The 20,556-nt window shown below is 40.4% G+C and overlaps 1 protein-coding gene across 2 annotated transcripts in view; it reads left to right on the top strand.

Moving 5' to 3' along the window:
- The window catches only part of LOC134861052 (E3 ubiquitin-protein ligase Midline-1-like), a 58,219-nt gene that overhangs the window by 20,087 nt on the left and 17,576 nt on the right, over nucleotides 1-20,556 (top strand). For both annotated transcript variants that reach the window (XM_063878045.1, XM_063878044.1), the window contains exons 2-5: nucleotides 4,068-4,861; nucleotides 14,063-14,158; nucleotides 18,316-18,423; nucleotides 20,005-20,153. In XM_063878045.1, coding sequence (XP_063734115.1) covers nucleotides 4,136-4,861; nucleotides 14,063-14,158; nucleotides 18,316-18,423; nucleotides 20,005-20,153 — 1,079 coding nt within the window. In that variant the 5' untranslated portion in view covers nucleotides 4,068-4,135. The remainder of the gene's footprint in view (nucleotides 1-4,067; nucleotides 4,862-14,062; nucleotides 14,159-18,315; nucleotides 18,424-20,004; nucleotides 20,154-20,556) is intronic.

The following is a 20,556-nucleotide window of genomic DNA, read 5'->3' as shown; positions in this document are numbered from 1 at the left end:
AGATATTATTCTGTTGTCTGTAGAAGGGAAGGAATTTGTATTGCAGCCCCGTACAGAGGTTCACAGTGCTGTATCAAAGTTTAATGTCAAGAATGGGGCTGAAAACGATTAGAATGTTCCTTAAAGTATTTTATTTTACTAGTGTATCTTCCCATTAAACTACAAAACGTGCATATTTCACTACAATTTGATACAGCCTTGTATTTTAGATGTCATTTCAGGCGCTTGGTCTGTCAGCTTAACCTATAAATTCCCTGACATTCACTCCAGTTCATTTCTCTGCAGCTTACTCTAGCTGATGGCAACGTACATGAACTTGTGCTAAAATATTAAAGGTGAAGCTGCATGCCCCGGGCAAGAACTCAGAATCCCTGATGATGATTTAAAAAAATGCATTTAAATGTTGCAAACTAAAAAGCTTTAGGATGAGGACTCATCAATGTGATGTAAAATGTAGCTCCATGGTGGAAATACACCGTACAATTCAGAACATCAATTAAACAGCAGGGAAATGCTCTATGAATCCAGACGAGGCTACACAGGAAATTGGAAGTCACGTAAAACATTTTATAAGAAACTGGTATGAAGAAAAAATGGCGCAGTTAAATTAAGATAGTTGGAGAGTTGACATATTACCAATTACCCAAGTTTCAAATAGCATGACCGAAAAAAAATGATGCTTGTAAAAATGGTTTGTGCCAAATTTGGATGTATAATATGTTGTTCAGTGACATTAATGCAAAGCAAAATCGTTTACCTACTTGCGATATACTTTGTTTTAAAGAATTACGTACTAAATACAAGTGAAACCTAATGTATATATATGTCCTTACATTATTGCAGTGTTGTCCCCTATGTTTCTAACGTATATAAAGAGTATGTATAGTAGTTTAACTCAGTTTATTACAGTTTATTGTTGGGTGAGACGCCTTGTTTACTGCCCGCATGCAGAGGCTGAAGGGAAACACTGGATGATGCTTCCACTGAGGCTCACTCTGTTTTGTATTGCCCCCCACTGAAGAGAACTGGTACTGACATAAGAGTGTTGCCAGCACTTTAAACAAGTCTTTCCACACAGTGGCAGCTCTGACAGTCATGAGGCAGAGTGGATGGTGGGAAAATAAACAACTTGGATTTGTTTCCTCCTCCAGTCTGAGTTCCTGTTCCTCTCTCTGCGCCTCTTCCTTCTGTTTTGAGCTCCGTCACCTCGATGCACGGTTCAACAGTGTCACCTATGGTGTGCTGAGAGGCACTTCACCCTGCCAGTTTGGATTCTCTTCACTCTGTATGTCAATTGTAGACTTATTTGTTTGTTTTTTGTCAGAATGATATAGATTTATTCCCTTTATGCTTTGGTGCCCTCATATTTCCCCTACTGTCAGCTGTCAGAACTCCATCAGTGCCGAACCTTGCCATCTTCTTTCCCCTGCTTCTTTAAAATGCTGTTTATGTTTCCTTGCTGACATTTGTGCACAGGGATCGACAGCAGAGAACACAAATCTCCTCCATTTATACACTAAATTCCCTTAATGCACATTACACACCCCATTCATTACTGCATCATTTTTTTTAAATACATTTGATTGAGACACGGATTTCAACATATCAACTGTATACAACAAGAGAACTGTGCTGCAGAATTATATAAGTTAGAAATGCATGTCGTGTAAGATTATGGCCATATTAAACATGTTATAATTAAATCCAGGTGTTCAAACATTGACTTTAGGATATTGCTCCCATTCAACAGTCGCCAGCAGTGTGACTTAATGAACCGGTGCCGGTGCTTTTTATTGCTGGAGCTTGCCTCCTACATGTTAATATGCCGAATCATTCAAGAATAATATCTTCGAGACAGTGACTTTACAATTACATACAGCCATTTGATCCTGTTTGGGTATACAATACTGTGTAGTGTAGCTTTAAAAGGACATTAAATCCATGTATTATCTTTATTTCTGTGTGTTGTGTCACACAGTGCTGCCAATCGTGTGCCTATTCCAATGATCTGCAGTTTTGGTAACACACTATATGTTGTAATGCCATGAAAAGACCGCACACTTGTAAACATGCATGCAAACAAAGCTTGATTTCAGATGAATATTCAAAAAGGTGCAAATTAGAGAGACGCATGATGATTTCCATGTATTAATTTTGTGGCAAATTGAGCAAAAAGGCAATAACATCATGATATTCTGAGTTTTAGCGGACTGATATCATATATCTGGCAACACAAACACCTGAGGGAGGCTCTTTGGTGTCTCATGCTGTGTGTTTGAAGGAATTTAAGTGTGTATCGATGCGTATGGACACGTGTAGATGTGAGTGTCTCTGAGGATCTGTTGTGTTTACAGGCCAAACACATTTCATTTGGAGTGTGTGGTTGATGCATCACTTCAATCTCTCCCACTCAATCTCTCCCTCTATACACTATCTGCTTTGTTTTAAAACATGACCTTCCCTTTCTAATTTGGACATCAGTTTCTTGACTCACACGAACGTACTTTTTCCTCCGTTTTATGATCCTGCACCACACTGCAAATGAATGTTATCTAACCCCAGATATCACGGGCGACTTAGCTTATCAGCGGTACAGAGGATGAAAGGAAACCATGCATAAAGATGGCTGGAAAGCAAATCAAAGGAGTGTGGCGATCCACGCAGATGCACTCGAGCCTTAAGCTCGGTAAACAGTGACATCTACTGAGACAAAAAATACGGTAGACTGGATGCCTGTCGAGCCTCAATGATGCATGCATTTGATTCAGAAACTGATTATTATAATTTGTAGACACTTTCTACTAGACTCAGAGTCAGAGCATTGCTTCAATTTGCATATATAAGCATGTCCATTTGGGAAAAACACATCCTCACTATGTTTGAGGATTTTTCTTTATGCATTTACACAGAAAAAGTGTTATTTTATCTTCAGTAGTTTGCATTTGGGCTGATCTTATCTATATATTGCTTTCTTTGCTTCTGTAGTAATACAATTTTATCAATCTAATTTCCTTCAAGGGTTTGTTTAGGTTTCATCTGATCCTACAAAGTTTGTTTTTGATAACTTCCTCACAAGAAAATAACTAGGTGTTGATTATATTCATTTCTCCCTGAGGCATAACCAAACTTCCAAATGAAAATGCAGACACACACACAAACTTATCCCCCATATTGAACGTTGATGAATTTCAGCGACGGGGTCAAACAGAAATGGAGACTGAGTTCCTCTGCAGGGGAATAAATGGATATTTGCACTAATTACCAATTGACTACAGCTGTGCCTGCAGCTGCCACTGCTGCACCCACTATCATAACTACACCCTACTGCCACAAACAACATTATACCCCCATAATTCTGTTTTCAATTAATGACATGCACAGTTTAACTTTCTAATCAAACAACAGAGTTTCAAAGCAGGTGTACCTTTACTGTTGAGACAACAGGACCAAGCATTAACTGCTAATTTGCAACGCGGGGATAAACTATGAAACAAAATAGTTTCTGTCCAGACTGCTGTTGTAACTCTTCCTTAGTGGTGCATTTAAGGGTCTGCTGAGGAAAAGCAGTCTTGTCAAACCAAGCTCAATCTGAACTAAGGTGTTGCAACTGAAGCAATAACATGGGACTTGAAAACATGGCTGAAACTAAAGTTGGGAGATCTTGACTCTTATTTCTTTAATTGATTTGTTGCTGCTGATTAATTATGCCAAGTTGAGAACTATGCATTGCGAGTCCTAGTTGGTTTTCAGGCGTTTTTCTTCTGTTTTTAAATCTATACCCAATTATTGCGTCATGGCTGTTGGTTTTTCAACTTTTTGAAACTATTCTATCTGTCTGTTATTTGATATCAATTGCCTGCATTGTCAGTTTTCACACAGATTTAGATAATCCAGCACTTAACACTTCCATTCTTTGACTGTGCTCAGTGATCTGCTCAATAGAGATACAAGTCCTCCAAATAAAGCAGTGAGAAGTAAGCCGTTTCACACCATTTAATCACAAATCCCTCTGCTTTCTTTCCCCGTTCTCCCCTTCCACTATCTATCTCTCTGTCTCCGGCCTGCAGACGGCTGAGCGGCTCTTCTGGATTTCGCTGACGCTGCGCCTGGTCCCGCCTGGCCTCCTCTGAGCAGGATGGACACACTGGAGTCAGAGCTGACTTGCCCAATCTGCCTGGAGCTCTTTGAAGACCCACTGCTGCTCCCCTGCGCTCACAGCCTGTGCTTCGGCTGCGCCCATCGCATCCTCATCTCTCACTGTGCCACCAACGAATCTGTTCTGAGCATCGGCGCCTTCCAGTGCCCCACCTGTAGATATGTCATTTCCTTGAGTCCGGAGCGTGGACTAGAAGGATTAAAGAGAAACGTAACCTTGCAGAACATTATTGATAGAGTTCAGCGGGCCTCATCCTCGGCTGGGATCCCTCTTCCACTGGCGTTGCCTGCGCCCCACAGCGGGCCCAACTCTCCCGGAGAGGAAGGAAGCAACCGGTTGGCGTTGGTCCCGGTCAGTGCCGCCATGTCCAGCCCGGGCACGCCTCCTGAGCCAATCCAGTGCCAGTTCTGTGAGCAGGACCCGCCACAGGACGCCGTCAAAACGTGTGTTACGTGCGAGGTGTCATACTGCGAGGAGTGCCTCAGAGCGACGCACCCAAACAAGAAGCCGTTCACTGGCCACCGGCTCATCGAGCCCATGCCAGACTCCCACCTCAGGGGGCTCCAGTGCCTGGAGCACGAGGAGGAGAAGGTGAACATGTACTGTGTCACTGACGATCAGCTGATCTGCTCGCTGTGTAAACTGGTCGGAAGGCACCGAGACCACCAGGTGGCAGCGCTGAGCGACCGCTATGAGAAACTCAAGGTGAGCACAGACCTTGATTAACTTTTCTTTTGTTCCAATTTCTTTTTAATTAGCTCCTTTGTGAATAATATGTCTTTTTGGGATGATTTGGCTTTAAAAGATTTCTTAAAGTTCTCCTAATCCTGAACTCTAATTAACCTGGAACCTTTAACGGCAAATACATCAAAGTTTTAAGATTAAAACTTCTGGACGGCTTACACTCCATTAACAACAGTGTTTTATGTGAAGCTGTAATTTTATGCTGCTCTGCAGTATGAAATCTCCTATTATCCTTACCCAGCTATCTAACTCGATTATCAAGTGAGATTGTATCATCTCATGCTGACTTATTATCTCTGCTGAATAATTAAGCAATTACCATAATCACTATATCCTGCCAGTATGCCAGGAGGGTATTCAGAGGCATGCACACACAGTGAATATGTGGAGTGTCATTAGTGACGAGGCATGGTGTCTTCAATGAGGTTGCAGGTTAATGAGCGCCAATTGCCTGCAGGGTGTAGGTGTGCTTAATTGAGCATGGCTATTAGAGTGTGCTGGTAATGGCCATAGAGGCAGTGTGTGTGTGTGTGTAGAGTGTGCATAGATGTGTGTGTAATGAGCTCATGGAGAAGGAAGCGTTGCTTTGAATGTCCACCGGATACTTTTCCTAAAATAATCCCATAATCTTCTTTTAAAGGGATACGCCTCTTTTTTAGGATTGCATTTAAACTTCAGGGACTTGTCAGTTTTGTACTCCCCACGAATAACATCGAGCACCAAACTAGGGGAGTTACTAAAGTAAAAGTAACTTTTACTGCCAGTTATCCTACAGCAAATACAGAAATTAAGGGCAGGTGTGTTTTTTACAAGGTTCATTTACTAGTCCAACATAAACATTTTGAAAGCATTTTGATAATACCATATATCACAGACTTTCTCTCAGAACAATGGCTGACAAGTGTTTCCAAAGCGTCATTTACCCAGGGAACATTTACATCAGTACCCTCCTGCACGCTACCTCTGAAAATATTTGTTCAGCCTTGCTAAGCGTCTTTAAATGCAACGCTGTGGTTTGATTTCTAATAGAAACAGGTTTCTCTTTTACCAGAGGTTTGAAACACATGTTCAAGTGTGTGGTTGTTTGTAATATGTCCTCAGAGAGAAGGCATAACTGTGGTGGTATAATGGAAAAAAACTGAAACACAGCAACTAATTCCAAGTTGTGGCACAGAATATAAGGTTATTACTGAGACTTAGTACATGTAGCTTTGTTAAAAAAAAAACACTCCAAACAATAGCCGAAAGCAACACTTGAAAAGTTTATACTGTCAGCACTTTTCTTGTTTCTCAAGAAAAACAAACTCAGCACAAAAAACATCCCACTCATTGATCTGTTCTTATATGCTGGTAGCCTTTCTGCTTCACATGATGGGCTTTATGTCCTGTCATTAGGAGCTGACAAGTGTGTCTGTGCCTCCTCATCTTGCGTGTATCAGCAAAGTTAAGCAAAGAAGAATAATTAGCAGGGAGGCTACGGGTCAGTGCATCATCTAATTATCCTGCTCCCTCCATTCATCCGGAGAGAGAGTGTAACATAGCACAGGTCAGCGCGCCCAGCCGTTATCATACAGGCTAATTATCTGCTGTAATTTAAAAAGCAAAGCAATAGCAGATTTCTCCTCGCTCCGACATGCTCGCAGGTAGCAGAATATGGCCTGTGCATGCAAAAGAGACTAACAAATATTATGCCTCTCAGATGCATTATGTACGTACTCTGAATGCCTGCTGTCTTCTATTACTTGCAGTTCAATAGATGTTTCCAACCCCTGCAGAAATACACTAAGTAGAATTAATCTCATTATTAAAGGTTGCATGAGACCATATACTTGTGATTCACGCTATACGTGTTCATTTAAATGAATTGCCCGAGGACATTTAAACTGTGTGTCTTTTACAATTTGAGCTGCTGAAAATATAATCATCTGGGGTGAAACAGCTACCGAAAAATGTACATATCAAATGCAGAGGAAGAAAAAACTGTTAATTATCTTTTACAAAATCTTAAACGATGCACTTCAGCAACAGCAAACAAGTCTGTCAAGTTAAAGCTGGTGAGTTACCCACAGCTAGCATTTGCTGAACCTAAATACACAACATTTGTTTCCACTATCTGTAATTGGAAAGTATGCATTTTGATAAACTTAAGTTTGTTTTTTCACATTTCTGATTGAGATAGCAGTTCAATAAATCACAATAGAGCCCAATAGAGAACCCAGCTAAACTCTTGCTAAAGCTAATTAGCTCAGCAGAGTGTCTTGACTTTGTTATTTGAAGTGAAATTCACGTGATTAGATAGTTAAGCTTATTTTTAATCACATATTTGAATACATACAAGTGTAGATTAAAAAAAACATTTGATTTGAATATAAATATTAGTTTATTTCCATTAATAAATATGTTAAAATGAGAAGAAAGCTACACGTTTTGCTCTCAGCTTCATTACTTCTGCATGGCGATCGGCCTTTTACATTTCACAAAGGGAAATTTGTTATCATTTTAACCTTGACCATGATATTTTCAGGACAAAAACTAAACTATCATCACAAATTTGGCAATTATTTTGGAAACGTTCATCAACATGCACTCTATCGTGAACTGCCTATTTTTACATGTAGTATTTCCCTCATACTACATCTTGCTGGATCAGTGAGATTATGATTTTCTTCATTTCCATCCATCCATCCATCTATCCATATAAAGTCGTAATGAGGACATTGAGTGCAGACGGAGAAACGATACACGTGTGACTGCTTCATTAACTTCTGAGCATGCCCTCTGTCACACACAAACACACACCCAGGCATGTTGGCACACCCATTGACTGGAGATTATTCACCCTCTACCCTTACAATAATCTGATAAACACAGGCAGCAGCTACTTTCTCACACAGCAAACAAATGTGCTCTTCCTTGCATTAGTTTGGGGGGATTTGACCACCTGTCAGGCCCTTAAAAGCCTCACGACAGCCAGCTGGCACATAACGTGAGTTTGAGAAAGTACGGTTTAAGACCCTGTTAGCTTCAAACTCTAGGCACAGCATTCAAGGGAAGACGTGCGATATGCTTTTTTTAAATGTATTTTGCTGCAGCTTGAATAAAATATATTTCAGGCTTGGGCTAAATTGTGTTTTAAAGTAGAGAGTTAAGTTATGTATGTCAGTTCAATCATAGTTTACTTAATCACGGCTAGCCTTTTTACTTCGTACTTGTCAAAAACATGCAAACAAATCCTGACATGAACACTAATCTCATCTTCAATTATGGTTATATAACACTTGTAATCTTAATGTAATCTTTTAAACTTTCAGAAAAACATGTCACTACTAAAATTATAATACATTCTCATTTACTATGCTGAGTTAGGATGAAGCTTTTAAGGGTTTTGTTGCAAATGGTTGGGGTTTTAAACGAGTGACAGAACCGGGGTAGGAAATAAATTGAGGTCTCGATGTAAGCTAATTAGCACTGAAAGCAACCCAACAGCCCTGCAATATTCATGCTGAACAACACATTTGATTTTTAATTCATAAGTACAGGAAACTTTGGGGGGAACTTCTTAAAAGAGAAAGCTCTAACAGGCAAGAAACTCTTTTGTCAGGTAATGGTTCCAACTTGAAATACTTAAGATGTTACAGACAGCCCTTTCCCTGAGATATGGTGCTTTTCTCTCATTTCGGAGTCTGACCAGTCGAAACCGTTTTGGTCATATTTTTCAGACCATTTCATACATATCGCTCTTTGCACTGATCTGCTGGAATTTGAGATATCCCCTCTCAGCACAGGGGGGGAAAACGAGTGTAAGATGATTGGAATAGTTTCCTTTTTTCAGTGGCAGCAGCGGTGGTGAGTCTGATAAGAACCGTGGAGGTTATTGTGGGAACACCCATCCTTTTTCAGAGATAAAATTACCCCCGTCACAGGAAATTGACGGAAGAAGGCGCCTGGAAATAGCTTTAAAGTCCTTGGCTCTGGGTGTGAGGAAGAAAGAACCTTGAGGTGAAAAAGATGGGGCCCTGTTGTGTGTTTGTGTGTGTTGTCGGCTTTAGTTTCAAATCATAGGTTTGCTGTGTTTATGTAGTAATCAATTGCAGCCGCCCTTCAATGATGGAACAACAAACTTTGGGTTGTCAAGTGGCAACACGCACAATAAACCATGAACAGACGCACAACATTTCAAAGCTTTGCAGATAAGCACAATATAACCTTTATGTCCTCCAGCTGTCTCATTCATCTGTTCTATTGGAGTAAACATTCCCTTACTTATGGTCGTAATATAGTATGTATTATTACGTTGACATTTTTTACATCCTGAGTAATTCCTTAAAGAACAGCCCAAAAACTTCTACAGCCAAAACATCTTTAAGTCTTGCCACAAATCCCTTATAATAGCTGAGGCCCCTTTAAAGGGGCCCTATTTTGCTTTTCTCTTTCCTGTAGTTTGTCATATAGTTTTTTGTGCATGTAAAGGTTCTGCAAAGGCCAAAATCCAAAGGGAGAAATGTGAGAAATCATGTGATTCAGCGTAATATAAACATATAAATCACAGACAGTTTAAGGATGATAATGTAGGGGCTGAAGTCCAGACCTGTGACTTTGAATTAGAAATGGGACTTGTCAACCTGTTTCATGGTACACAGCCCTTTTCAGCTTGAATTTAAATAACAAAACCTGTATATACAGTTAGGTACATACATATTTGGACAGAGACAAAGTTTTCTAATTTTGGTTCTATACATTACCACAATGAATTTGTAAACGTAACAATTCAGATGCAGTTGAAGTGCAGACTTTCAGCTTTAATTCAGTGGGTTGAACAAATAGATTGCATACATTTTTTAAACACAATCCCTTCATTCCAGGGGCTCAAAAGTAATTGGTCAAATTCAATACCTGAAAATAAAAGGTTCATTTCTAATACTTGGTTGAAAACCCTTTGCTGGCAATGACTGACTGAAGTGTGGAACTCATGGACATCACCAGACGCTGGGTTTCCTCCTTTTTAATGCTCTGCCAGGCCTTTACTGCAGCGGTTTTCAGTTGCTGTTTCTTTGTGGGCCTTTCTGACTGAAGCTTAGTCTTTAACAAGTGAAATGCATGCTCATTTCGGTTGAGATTGGGTCACTAACTTGGCCATTCAAGAATATTCCACTTCTTTGCTGGGTTGCTCTGGCTGTATGTTTTGGGTCATTGTCCATCTGTATTATGAAACGCTGCCCTATCAATTTGGCTGCATTTGGCTATGTCTCTGAACACCTCAGAATTCATCCGGCTGCTTCTGTCCTGTGTCACACCATCAATAAACACTAGTGACCCAGTGCCACTGGCAGCCATGCATGCCCAAGCCATCACACTGCCTCCACCGTGTTTTACAGATGATGTGGTATGCTTTGGATCATGAGCTGTACCACGCCTCCTCCATACTTTTTTCTTGACATCATTCTGGTAGAGGTTGATCTTGGTTTCATCTGTCCAAAGAATGTTTTTCCAGAACTGTGCTGGCTTATTTAGATGATTTTTAGCAAAGTCCAATCAAGCCATTCTATTATTGAGGCTCATGAGTGACTTAGTGAGTGACCCTCTGTATTTACTTTCATGCAGTCTTCTCTTTATGGTAGACTTGGACATTGATACGCCTACCTCATGGAGAGTGTTTCTCACTTAGTTGGCTGTTGTGAAGGAGTTTCTCTTCACCATGGAAATGATTCTGTGATCATCCAGCACTGTTGTCTTCCATGGACGTCCAGGTCTTTTTGCATTGCTCACCAGCGCTTCCTTTCTTTCTCAGGATGTACTAAACTGTATATTTTACCACTCCTAATATTGTAACAATTTCTCGGATGGTTTTTTCTGTTTTCGCAGCTTAAGGATGGTTTGTTTCACCTGCATGGAGAGCTCCTTTGACTGCATGTTGGCTTCACAGCAAAATCTTCCAAATGCAAGCACCACAAATCAAATAAACTCCAAGCCTTTTATCTGCTTAATTGATAATGACATAACGAAGAAATTTGCCCACACCTGCCCATGAAATAGCCTTTGAGTCAATTGTCCATTTACTTTTGGTCCCCTTTAAAAAAGGGGGTAACACATGTTAAGGAGCTGAAACTCCTAAACCCTTCATCCAATTTGAATGTGGATACCCTCAAATGAAAGCTGAGAGTCTGCACTTTATGCCCATTGTCAACTATAATTGGAATATGTTTCAAAACAGGTAAAAAAAACAAACGTGTGTCAGTGTCCAAATAGATATGGACCTAACTGTATGTGCTAACAAGGGGGTGCAAAAGCGTGTCTATAATGTCATTTGCCCCAGTGTTGTTAGAGCTCCACCAGTTTCGCCCTGCCTGTAAAGGAAGCCTCAATAAAGCCCTGGTTTTCTCTCTATATAGCCATCACTTGAGGATATACAGTGCAGCATCTGTCGACTTCCTGCACAGATTGCTCCTTTTGCTGGGGGTCTTCGTGACTCTCAGTCAAACACAATCACAAACACCTCCGTGTTCTTTCAGTTTCCTGCAGCATAATGTTCTTTCCTTGTTTCTGGGTTTCACCTTGCTTCCAAGTCAGGGCTACTTTCTGTATTTCACGGACTGATACAAACACAGACATATTGTTACAATTTACACAGGAGTTCACTTGTAGAAAAAAAGCGCGTGTCGAGCAAACACACCGGCGCCCAACATCACATAGAGAACAACCTATATACTTAGCATTAGAGTTATTTACAAAAGTAGAACAATATCAAGAGCCACAAACACTATTTTTAAGCCATGAGGGAGACGTTCAGGATGAAACGTATGCAAAGTTTGCCTCGGTTTCAAAGAGTGGATCCTGTGAGAGGATCTGAGCACGCTGCAGCACAGCATGATGCACACACAATTGTCTCTCCCTCTGTCACAGGAAGATGTCTGCTGCCATGAATTTCACTGAAGATTAGAGACCTTGTCAATAACGGTTTCTTATAAAAGACATGGCAGGTTAGATTTCTATGTATACGTTTCATTAAAAGGTAGCAACACAACGTGATGTCACTGTTTACTCACACACCCTCACTGCTCCACTAACCACTGGAGGTCACCAAAAACAAGATTTATAGCTGGTTTTTCTTCCTCAGAAATACAGTAGACATGGGAGTACTCACTCCAAAATTAAACTTAAAAGGACTAGTGTGTAAATTTTAGGGGAATTAACAGGTTCCTTATCACAGCCTCTGTCCAATTATAAGCGGACAAGTTATAGTGGCCTTCACAAATACATAAATAGTCTTACTTTTAGGTGATTATACACTTTTAAAAACATAATTTCTTTCCCATGATCCCCTTTTTATTTACCATACTGCTCCTTTGAGTATACAAGAGTACATAAATTGCGCCTCTGCTTTAAAGGTGTCTGAAGATTTTGCAGCTGAACACTTTTAATCCAAATCTATTGGCTTACTGTGTATCTAAAAACTCATCAAGACAGCATGGTTTAGCGTAGTTGGTTCAGAGCATAGATTAAAACGACTTTTGGGTACAAATCTGGCTTGCACTTGCTGCAGAAAAGCCAGATAGATGGAGAGATATATTCAGGATAAACAAGCAGTGTGACTGTCAGGTAGATGGCAGAGATTAATACTAGTCGTCAACATAGAGGCTGTATATGTGGGACTCCTTCATGTTCAATTTCAAATCCCTGGACTCTTCTCCTATGCACATGCCGAAGGGTATTTTATTTCTGGAGGTTGTATGTGTGGAGATGTAAAGTTTGTTTTCTCAACATTTTATGCACTACCATACATTTCTACAAATATGTTTACCCCTTTCCGCTTACGTTTGCATGCATGCATTTTACCGCATACGCCATTACACATCTGCTGACTTATTGTAGTGATGCTTTTTCTCATCATCCCATAAGAGCCCGGTTTATTTTTATCCCTATGGATGATAATGGCCATGACAGCGCCACATTCATTTCAGAGCAGACCTTTATGCTGCTTTTGATTTTGTGTGTCATCGTCGTATTAAGGCCACCCATTAAGCCCCCTAGTGCAACAGCACACAAACACACACAAAGACACACAAATCCCAGAGTCTCTATCTGTGTTTACTGTTGTTGTTTATTTAATATTCCCCCTGGGATAACTCCTTTTTAATCCTCCACATATCAGAACCTGGCTGTTTTTACACTGCTGCTAAAAAGTGTGAATTGGAAGATAGCATATCTAGCTTTTGCTCCTGTAAAACTGCAAATGTTGTGACTTTAGATTAAGAAAGTGAAGGATTTACCCAAACGCAAGATGTTTTTGGAAACCTGTACTTATTAAGCGAAGCCATCTTTGGTATTTGACAGTCAGGCCTTGCTCCAATTCCCTTTTACAGCATTTTCAAAAAGCATGCAGGGAATCTCAGCATTTGGGAGTTGAAATTCTTAACAGTTTTTGCACAGGACAGTGGAGACGTGGCATTAGAGCGGCTTAAGCACGCTCGGTTTGGCAATAACACGACGGTCTGGAAAGCAATAGAGACAGCTTGTGCCTTAGCGGATGAAAAGCAGCAGAAAGCAAAAAAGGGGAGGGAAGATAAAAAAGGAAGGGAGGAGTGTTAAGGGACAGAGCTGACGCGCTGTCACCTGTTTGCCGGTTCGTTAGCCGAGAGCGCTGCTTCGTGTTCTCATAGGGAAGGCTTTTGATGCCTAATTTGCCGCTTGGTCGGGTTTGCTCTTGGCTTGGTGCTCAGTAGAGAGGCTGTCCCAGTCACATCCTCCACTAGAGTAGGCTCCTCTGTCGGAGGCTCGGACGGGGCAGGATGAGGAGGCAGTACAGGGATGATGATGGGTACCCGGCGCGCTCAGAGGTACGTGGAAACTAGAAGCACCTTGTCAGAAAGAAGGAGGAAACTGTGCTTGGGATGTTTAGTAGTTCAGGGAAAGCTAGTGTTTCCTGCTGAGGAGTCAAATATTATTTTCTCAATTTATCTTGTTGTTTTCTACTTGCTTTTAAACGTTGTTGCTGCATCACCTGAGGTTGTCTTACAACTTCTTGTGTAAGCAGAAAAAACCTAAGGAGGAAGATTCTGTTGCTCTTTGATTTACGACTTTGCCTTCCCTGTCTTTTTCCTTGCATTCATTTCCCTGCTATTTATTTTTCCTTTCTCACTATGTGTTGTTTTGTGTTTGCCACAGCAAGCCCTGGACTCCAACCTGAGCAATTTGATCAAGAGGAACAATGAGCTTGAGTCTTTGATGGGGAAACTGATCCAGACTTGTCAACATGTAGAGGTGAGTCACAGTGGTCCACAACTCTTAAATAGCATCTCTAAATTGATAGTATGGTGTGGTAACTATTATTTGAAATACTTGTATATATTCTGCACTGATTAATCCCCTGACATCTCCTATTTTACTTGACATAATTTAAATGATTAAGCTTTAGCCACAAAACTAAAATATTAAGACTAATATTTGTAACTGGTTTTGTCTAATATTTGTCTTTAAAAGATAATACATGTGTGGGTTTAGCATTACTGGAGGGAATTCAGTGTAAAGTCTGCCTGTTCGTGGCCCACTAAGAAGCTTTAAATAAAGCACCGCCACAGGGTTAAAACGCAGTGACATCTTAGCTTAGAAATAATAGAGTGTTGCGTCTCTGCATGGCAAGCCATATAGAAACTGCAAGCAGAGAGGACTGTGATTTATTAAGCAGGTTTAGGAAAAAAGGTTTCGCTTTAGTGCAGATATTTTGCATATTTTGGTGTCACCATCCTGCAAAATCTTTTTAGTGTGATCTAAAACTAAACAATTTTGATGGTGTAGGAAATTTAAATTAGAAAAAACTCTCTTTGATTCCCTTAATCGTCACAAAAAAGGTAGCACTCCACTTTAAAAATCAAAAAATATATAAATAATGCATTTAAGATGGAGGAAAGAACTTGACCCATTTTCCCCCAGTGCATTACGGTCACAGCTATACACATACAGTAGCTTGGTGCTAACACTGTGTAGGTGGGAAAAGTCATACTGCACGAGTAGAGGATGGAACTTGGTGGTGATCATGAAAAAATAAAAACATGCAGCTCTCCATGACATGGGAGAATGTGACTGGGATTAAAGAGATTTCACACAGTAAAAGCATCGCACCGACAGCTTTCTGAATATTTCACATCAGGTTCATCGTCCCCAAAGCTTCTCTGAAGTTTGCTGCTGATACTTTCTGACATTTTTTAGACTCCATTTGTTTTTAAATGACAAATGCACACTGTTCATTCAAACTTAGAAAAAGGAAAACTAAACCTTCTGCACTACACCATTTTAAATCCCTGCCTTTATTGCTGGCAGAATGTATTAATCGCACTACCATAAAAAAAAAAACTAACCTTTAGATGGTGTATAGTTAAATGAGCAACAAACTACCAAAAACAGACAGGACCTTTTACCCAGAAGGCCGCTGTCCATACCCGTGTAAGACAAAGGTCATGTTTAAACTTTTTTTATACTTAAAAACACACTCATTTTACCTAAGAACCTGATTTTTCAAGTAGTTTTGTTGCCTAAACCTAATCCATTTTATTTCAATTCACAATGTTAAAATACAAATACAAACGGTGATTGCTTGCTGGTTACATTTCCATATATTTTAATTCTGTTTTATAAGGATGTTAAGTAATAATACAAATTCAAGTTGATGTTATTCTTAGTATCAAATGCCACATCATATTTATACTGTTCTTTGCTGCCATTAGCATGATGAAAACTAGTCATCTTGTTTAAATCCAATCCATTACATAATCACAAATGGTCAACTAGGGGTCATGTGCAGCATTTGTCTGTGTCTGTATACAAATGCAATAAACGAACCGATTCCAAATGAGTGGAAATGAATGCTTACACTGGAGCAAAGTCACCCAGCGGAGGTCTCTGGCTTAATGTCATAACAAATATGCATGGTGTCACTAAATACATCGGACTTGTGAAGTTACCTCCCTCGAGGAAAGTTCAGTTTGGGTGCCTTTCAAAAACTTTGCCTGAGTCATTTTTGTATGTGTGTGAATGTGTGTGTGTGTGTGTGTGTGTGTGTGTGAGAGTTTCTGTGACTAAATGAATCACTTAATGTCCCTGCCAGTGAGCAATCTGTCATACTGTTCACATGCTCCAGAGGGCTCTGCCCACAGCCATTAGGTGCTCCACATCTTTACATAGCACATGATGTACTTTGGGAACAAACTGTGTGTGTGTGTGTGTGTGTGTGTGTGTGTGTGTGTGTGTGTGTGTGTGTGTGTGTGTGTGTGTGTGTGTGTGTGTGTGTGTGTGTGTGTGTGTGTGTGTGTGTGTGTTGGTTCTACTTAATCATTACACTGCATCAACCAATTACCCACAGATCAACTAGTATAATGTTTGACACTAGCAAATATTCTTGTTTACATTTTAAAATATATTTTCTTTTACTGAAATGATTTGTATGCAAAGTGACTGCAGTGTGTGTGTGTGTGTGTGTGAGTGTGTGTGTGTGTGTGTGTGTGTGTGTGTGTGTGTGTGTGTGTCCTTGCAGCCTTGTGGGCGGTGTTTCCAGTTAGATGAGCAATGTTGGAGGACATCATGTTTATTCACACTTTTTTAAATTATGAAATGTCAGGGAAAGTGAATGAGCCAAAAACACTTTCCCTTCAGATCTAATTTAGTTGGGAGCACGGCAAAACTCCAATAATCTGCTTGGGACCAAACAACTGGCTCCAACTAAAAATTCCTTGTCCTTTTTTGTGGTCTATATTCAAAGAGGTTTCATACCCCGTAAGCCACTCTATTAAGATCAGTATAAAGTACGATCATTTGTGTACAACATGCCACAAAGACATTACATATATACAAGTAAGTAAGTAAGCAGTTTTACATCTCCAGCTTCCCAGGAGCTGTCACAATGACATCGGAGGATCCAATTAGCAGTGTTGAGAAGGCAGATGCACCGGCAGTTTCATTATACAGCTTAGCCACGTCTTCACATACCGAGAGCATTGTAATCCAGGTGGCAAATTGTTTCTCTTGGCAACACAGGCCCAGAAAAGCACATAAATGCTGTTTGAAAGGCCACACTGAGGAAGTCCTTTCAAGCCCTTGTTTGGCTCGGTGCAGGAAAGGCAAACGACTCCCCGTGATGTCATTATTAAAACACCTGTCAACATGCGTGTGTGCAACAGAGAGCGTATGAATAACTTGGTGGCTCGGCAACACTCACTGCAGACTTCCCTTTCATTGCTCCCCGTGCTATTGCTTTACCACAGCGAGGGAGAAAAAACACTTTACAAGGTGCTGAAAGAAGCACTAGGAAATGACCACAATGAGAAATTGCACATTATGGTAGGACCTGCAGTCTTATAATTGCATTTGAACAACTTTTATAGTAGCCTGTAAAGGCTCCAAGTGAATCAAACACCTCGTAGAATGCAGTTGCATGCTGGTTTTCCATCTAAAGACCCTCATGGCAGAACAACCCTGGATAAAATCAACACGGCACTTTCCCAAACACATTCCAACTAAATTAAACCATTTCCATAAAGTTTCATTGCCATCATTGTTCGCTTTTGAGCCAAGCACATGTTCGAACCCACTGCCACGACACTTAATATGCTTTAATATAAAGTTAAGACAGCAATAAGCTTTAGCTATAAAGTCAGTTTCTACTTTTGAATACACAACCCGGAGATGTGAACTTTCATTAACACAGAAAAAAAAGGCTACTTCTTTGCCTAAATCACTCCCTTGTTCCCCCCCCAAAAAACAATTTGCCAATCCAATCAAAAAATGATAAGCAATAAAGGATCAAATTCCTTTCAATCTTATGGTGGACAAACACTAAAAGTTGCTTTTCAGTGTTTTATACTTTAATGCAGCTTCTACATTCACTACCTTGACATTTAACATTACATTTTTTTACTTTGATGTTAGCGTCATTAGCATCATAATGTAGCTGATGCGATTAAGTGTTTCCCACAGATTAGGGTTGGGTTATTTTACGCATGTCCTGAAGCCACATATCTCTCCTTTTAGTAGTAAAATTAGATTTTCGACACTCCAATAATACTGACAGCTCTAGGGCCTCACAAAGGTGATTTAAAAAATAAAATGCAACACATTAAATTCTATTTTCGTCCCACCCTGGTGTCTGGTTATTCTGCATATTCCTGAGTGTCATGTCTGCTCTCTTCCTGCTTATTTTACTTGTCACTCATCCCCCGACTCAGCGGGAGACAAAATGGCTGAGTATGCTTCGTATTCCTGAAGTGTTTGCTTCAGACAGGAAGGCCGGCTGGCTGATGGATGGAAATGACATCCTGTCCCTCGGCTGACATGCTGCAGAGCCGCTAAATTTATATATCCCTCTCTGTTTCGCAGCATCCATCAGTTTGTTCATTTATTTAATGCTCTGTGTGTGAATTGGTTCTCAGGTGAACGCATCCCGTCAGGAGGGCAAGCTCCTGGAGGAGTGTGATGTCCTGATCGAAATTATCCAGCAGAGGAGGCAGATCATCGGGAGCAAGATCAAGGAGGGGAAGGTGAGGTGAACACTCAACGAAGGATGCCATTTATTTAGACTGTTTTCTACCCATATTTCACTTCAATATTCTGTCTTTAGCTGCGAATGGACTAGTCTTGTCAATGTATTGTCCCACTACAAACAACATTAATTAATTTCACCATTTCGTCACATTTAATCATCATAAATGGGTGAATATCCAATAGATATGGAAAACCAAACAAAAAACCTCCTTTAATTCTACTTGGATACAATGAAATGTGCTTCAAATCAGAGTCTGGGATTCACAAGTCAAACCATTGGATTGCAACAGACTGCTAATGTCATCCTCTTTATTCCTCACTATTAAATCCTATGTGCGCTGAAAGCACTCCAAGTCAACATAAGAGCCCATTTATCTGTCTATTCTAATACTTTGTTACAGCCACTTGACCTTCTGTCATGAGCAGACGGCAAACTGTTCAGCTGCCTAAAATGCAAAACCCTTCAACTCGTTCCGAACAGAAGGGAAAAACGATCAGACCGTCCAAAACTAGTGCAAATGGGACAGCACGTGTGTTATAAACCCGGATCTTTTTTTCTTTAAAGCTGCATCTAAGAAGACATGAGACCCACGGGAGATTTATTTCCATCATGTCATTTGCACTTTACTTTTTGTATTGCTTCAGAGAAGTTGGATGAGGAGGTATTTATTTTTAGTCCAACTGATTTCTACAAAAGCTTTTTTGTTGAGTGCTCGATCGAGATCAATACACACTGAAATTGCTCTTTTCTGAGACCTTGTTTCTTTTATAACAAAACGAGTTCCGTGAAATTACAGTGTTTTGGGTTCTCTAGCAGCCAAACTGCTGATCAAAAGTCCTTTAACCTCAATCCAGCCACTGACCTCAATCTGTCTCTTTACATCTCCGCTCATACTGTAGGGAGAGGAGAATGAAACTAGGGGGCAAACGAGGGGAAATGAAATCCCAGATTTGTGTGAATCATTGCAACGCCGTGAAAATCTGATAGTGGCACGGACATGGGAGAAGCTTAACGCACTCATTTAACTTCTTTTCTGGTTTCCTATTCAGTCACATGAAGATTAGACATGCTATCGCAATGTCCTCTTATTTTCTCCACAACATCGAGAGAAAGGGTTTACCTTGAAGCGTCAGTTTCATTTAGAGTCAAAAGAAACCTTTTATACAAATACAGAAAACAGGAAGGAGTGTGGGAACACATGAGCCTCAGTCTGTGACACTGAGGAGCATGGACGCCTTCATGCCCTTTGCTATACGCCATGTTCATAGCAATTAAGAAAACAGGAAGTACTACAAGATGTGTGCATCATGCGACCTTTTCATGTATGAGTGATTTCGAAATGTTAACATCCATCGTCTCGTAGCAATAAAACGTTATTCTCTTGGGTAATTTCCTGTCGTCTGCTCTGATTATGTTCTCATCGTTAATCAACCCCACCATCCTAACCGTAAAATCAAAGGTGTGGGACAATAAATAGTCCAACAGATATAGGGGCCATATTAGGCTCTTTGAGGTTTCCCAACTCAATGTGTTTTCATGCATTCTTGGTTTGATTATTTCATTTCTGTCTCTCCAGACACAAAGGATTCGGAAGCTCGCCCAGCAGATCTCCAACTGCAAGCAGTGCATCGAGAGGTCCTCCGCCCTCATCACGCAGGCCGATCAGACGCTGAAGGAAACAGATCACGCTCGCTTCCTGCAGACTGCCAAGTGCATCAATGAGAGGTCAGAGAGCGCACACACTGGCCTCACACGGTTAAATTATTCAGCAAACTTAAGTTTTAAGGATAGGGCAAAGAGTGCACTTGCAGAAACAATTTAGGAACTTTGTGCACTTGAATTCCCCAACAGCAAAACACTTTAAAGTTGGGAATCCATCTTTAATTTACCGTAATCTTATTCCCCCAACCTTTCTCAAGCTTTCCGACTAATTCATTTGACAGCTGAGAACAACACTTGGTGTCCATTATGTGCATCCTCAGGAGCGACTGAAATATAATTAAATCATTATCCTTAAATCCTTCAAAAGTATTCTTTCAGAAACTGCAGACTCACTAATAAAGAGACTTATTTAATTCCACTTTTGAGGAGTTTGTTAATGCTTGTTCTTACTTCTTACTTACTGTGT

This window comes from Eleginops maclovinus, chromosome 24 (genome assembly GCF_036324505.1).
Source record: "Eleginops maclovinus isolate JMC-PN-2008 ecotype Puerto Natales chromosome 24, JC_Emac_rtc_rv5, whole genome shotgun sequence".
Classification (NCBI taxonomy): domain Eukaryota; kingdom Metazoa; phylum Chordata; class Actinopteri; order Perciformes; family Eleginopidae; genus Eleginops; species Eleginops maclovinus.
The sequence above is the reverse complement of the archived record's forward strand: the minus strand, read 5'-3'. Positions and strand labels throughout refer to the sequence as shown.